The 3,775-nt window shown below is 59.5% G+C and overlaps 1 protein-coding gene across 5 annotated transcripts in view; it reads right to left on the minus strand.

Moving 5' to 3' along the window:
* The window catches only part of THBS3 (thrombospondin 3), a 10,298-nt gene extending 6,977 nt beyond the window's left edge, over window positions 1-3,321 (minus strand). For 4 of the 5 annotated variants that reach the window (XM_015571768.1, XM_006775673.2, XM_015571771.1 and 1 more), the window contains exons 1-5: window positions 3,172-3,321; window positions 1,916-2,122; window positions 1,113-1,369; window positions 906-1,008; window positions 134-160 (exon numbers count right to left, since the gene is read on the minus strand). In XM_015571768.1, the coding sequence (XP_015427254.1) occupies window positions 134-160; window positions 906-1,008; window positions 1,113-1,369; window positions 1,916-2,122; window positions 3,172-3,250 (673 nt within the window). In that variant the 5' untranslated portion in view covers window positions 3,251-3,321. Of the gene's footprint in view, window positions 1-133; window positions 161-905; window positions 1,009-1,112; window positions 1,370-1,915; window positions 2,123-2,261; window positions 2,459-3,171 lie in introns of all 5 variants that reach the window. The other variant, XM_015571769.1, reaches the window with a different exon arrangement.
* Between the last annotated feature and the right edge of the window lie 454 nt (window positions 3,322-3,775).

Below are 3,775 nucleotides of genomic sequence, written 5' to 3' on the forward strand. Positions count from 1 at the left end.
CTTTAAATCCCACCCTCTTCCTGACTGAAGAGGACTTAGCCTCAGGCAGCTGCCAAAGCCGGGGACCTCTTCCACATGCTCATGCCCTCCCACCGCATCCCGCATCCCGCATCCCGCATCGAGGCCTGCTCACCTAGGATGGAGTGAAGAGCGCTGGCCACTAGAGAGAGGAAAACACAGAGGGCGGAGTTGTAAAGAGGGGCCTGGCTGGTGAAGAGGAAGAAGGAAAAGGATGGAAACAAAGGGCGGGAGCCTTGGAATAAAGAGCAGGGGTGTTAGATGGTGGAGGTCAGAGGTGACAGGCAGCAACACTGGCTTTTACACAGGTGAGGGGCCCTCTAAGGGAGTTGCCTCAGACAGTCAGAACCCAAATCCCTCTGATTCCCAGGCATGGGAGTGGCAGAAGGGCTCCGAGGGAGGGAACCCAAGGCAGGGCCAGGGCCACAATGTATGCCATCTCCTCCCTCCCAAGCTTCTCCGTCAAGAGCACTGCCTTTGAACTCTGTGGAAGATGTGGGTGTTTATTTAGGCAAGAGCCTCTGAACATCCCTGTCAGACCAGGCAGATGGGCAGTGCTCAGAGAAACCACTGGTCGGTGACGGCACCAATGGGAGCTAAAAATAGACCAAGACCCCTATCTCACTCAAAACCAAGACCGAGCAGTTAACATTCTATTCTTCTATGACCTGAATTGGGAGCTTTTTAAATCCACACCTTTTGGTATGGCTTTATCATTTGGAGATCAGTCAGAGGTGAAGGAGATTTGGGGTAACAGCGCCAGAGCCCCATGAATAGGTGAACCAAGGAATGAATGTTAAGGGGAGGTCAAAAGGATGTGAGTCACCAAAGACAACAGAACATGATCTGGGGTCCAGGGTGTCAGCTGGTGGAAGTCACTGTGTTACCTGCACTGTGGATGGACTCGTCCCCCTGGAACGGACACTCACTCAAGGCTCCGACCCGGGCCATGGACCCGCCTAGGATCATCTTCATAGATTCCACGAAGCCCTGGGGGGAGAGGAGCAGAACCGGGCGGGAGGGCCTACCAACTCCTCCTCGCACTGGTGCAAACTGTTTCCACAGGAACTCCGGGGTCCTCCCCTCCTCCTCACCTGCATCCTCAAGTAAGCCTTCTGTCCAGTCCGAATCTCCAGCCCATTGACCTCCGCTGGAGGAATGGGGGCCAAGGCCGGGAGACCAGCATGCTGATCGCCCAGTTTGCAGTCCACATAGAGCTGCAGAGCAGGGCTGGGGCGGGATGGGCCTCGGAGTCGCAGGAGAGCTGTGTGTGTGCGCCCGTCGGCCAGGCCTGCTTGCTGTAGGTTCACTGCATGGACTTTGCCATCCTCCCGCTGGTACCGCACCAGCACTGCCCAGGAGGGGAGGTCAGTATGGGCACTGTCCCCCAGCCCCTGTCTCCCCATTGAGCCTTGGATCTACTCTTCAGGATGCCACATCTCTAGTCTCTATGATCCCTTACTCAGCTATGCATCTGTCAACACCTTGCATGTATGTTTTTTTAAATTTGGTTCAAAGACTAGGAGTTTCTTAGTCTTCAGTGGCATCAGATCACTCTATCCCCTGCAAGGTGACAGCTGGTTCTGTACCCACCAACTACCCCAAGAATGTGAGGGACCTCGCCATACCCCTGCTGCGGGAATGTCATGCCTTCCCCCTCCCCGCAAGCATCCCAAGTACAACATTCCATCCCGACAAAGACCAGCCCTTACCCTGTTGTTTGGGTACCTGGCCTTCTGGGGTACCTCCTAAGTACCCCATACCAGGTGGCCCTGGTGCCTGGGCACGGCCTGATAGTCCAAGGTCCCCAAGTAAAATTAAGAGGGCTACGGGAGTGGGGGTCAGGGAGGGTGCTCAGGGGGTTGCAGCTGCAGGAAAGGAGATGCCCACCAGTCACCTTTGTTTATCTTGCCCACAACAGAGGCCTCCAGCCATCGTGTGTTGTCTTGGCGAGAGTAGAGGCCAAAGAGGACACCGCCCTGTTTAGGAGGCAGGCGGAAGGTGGAGAGGAGGTAGATGTCCCCAGCAGTGAGCAGGGCTGTCCGGATCTTCTCTGCCACAGCGACCATCTGCCGGGACTCGCCCACAGTCAGCAGGTCGATCACTGGCCAGGCAGGGATGATCGAGGTCAGAGAATGGGGTTACATGCTACATCCTGCCCAAGTCCCTGAGCCCTCAGGGGTGGGGCACCCTTCATCACTCCGCCTACCCTCCCCACCCCACCCCCAGACAGTGTTAGTCACCTCAAAATGCAACCCTTGCTGCTATCAGAGAACAAGATGTTATTCCTCCCTTCCCTCCAACACTCCCTACGGCCGCTCTCTGGGAATCCACAGGCCTGAGGCTCATTGGGAAACACAGAAACAGTGTCCCACAAATCTGAGACCTCTCCACCAGGTGGCGCAAGGGAGTCGCTGCTGATTCCGGGCAGGAGTAGCACCTGGTGCCCACAGCACGGAAATTGGAAGGCAGTTTCTCTCACACAGCGGGCTTTGGCTCACTCCACACCCCAATGCCCCTCCTCCCACCCTGGGGGCTCAGCACACTCGCTCCGGATGAGAACAGCTGCCCGCTGAGGGATCTGACCCTCCCACTGTCTGGCTCTCTCCCTGGAGAATGCAGGACCCAGCTCCTTTGCCTCCTGTGTTCTGGCCAATCTGTGGTTTCCCTCCCAGCCAGGGAAGAATCTGTGCCTGTGTCATCTGCCTCAGCTACCTCTCCCACACCCACAGGCCCATCCCACCCCAGACCTCCGGGGGAGCCCAGACCTCTGGGTCCCCACCCCCACCCTGTCCTGGGGCAGCCGGCTGCCTAGGGGACCAAGAAGCCTAGGGGACCACAGTGCACCCACCTTCACGCTGCTCTCCTAGACCCTGGGGTGCCTGGGGATGCTCAGACACCAATCCAGCCAGGCAGCCCTAGCATCCTGCTCCCGAGTCCCCTGCCCTGGCTTCGTGCTGCCTCTGGCCAGTGCCCACTCACCTACCACCCTCTGGTGTCCACTCCTTCCCACGGGGCCAAAACGCACCATGTCTTCGCCCTGGCTCCATTTCAGGACTCTCCCCTTCTCCCCTGGCCCACATGTTCCCTGCTACCAGGCTGAGGGCAAATGGGGAGGCGGCGGAAGGCCGAAGAGGATGGAGACAGGCTTACCCTGCAGGTCCTGACTGGCAGATGCCAGAGTGCAAAGGAGCAGAAGAGCCAGAGCCCCCCGAAGTTCCTGTGTCTCCATGCCGCTCGGCCGGCTCGCTATCCCTGGCGGGCCGGCGGCTGGGAGGGGAAAAGGCTAGGGGGAGGGAGCAGGGGGGGAAGCCCGGGCCCCGGGGCAGGGCCCTGGAGGCCTCCCGTCTCCGGCCACTCCTTCGCGGCCCGCTCATCTTGCTGGCTGCCTCCCTCTCTCCCGGCAGCTCCTTGTTGGGGGCCACCACCACATGCTACCGTTTTCTGGAAACCCCTGGCAGGCCAGCGCCGACAGGGCATTCCTCCGCAGCTGGCATGAAAGGCAGCCAAGGGAGCGGTGGAACCAGCGCCGGTGCCCAGGGCATGCCCACGGGGCAGGGGGTGCGCTGCTCGGACAGGGCGAGTGCTCTTTATTAGAGGGAAGGTCCCCCGACACGTGCCTGCACCTCCATTTCCCCTCGTTCCTGGGAAGACCTGGGAGCCTCCAGGAGGAGCTGGAGGGAAAACCTAAAACGGCGGTCAGCGAGGTCGGAGTGAAGACGTCAGGAGAGGAGGGAGGGACGTGAGAGGCGGGTGG

The sequence above is a fragment of the Myotis davidii genome, unplaced genomic scaffold (assembly GCF_000327345.1).
Source record: "Myotis davidii unplaced genomic scaffold, ASM32734v1 scaffold208, whole genome shotgun sequence".
In the NCBI taxonomy this organism is placed as follows: domain Eukaryota; kingdom Metazoa; phylum Chordata; class Mammalia; order Chiroptera; family Vespertilionidae; genus Myotis; species Myotis davidii.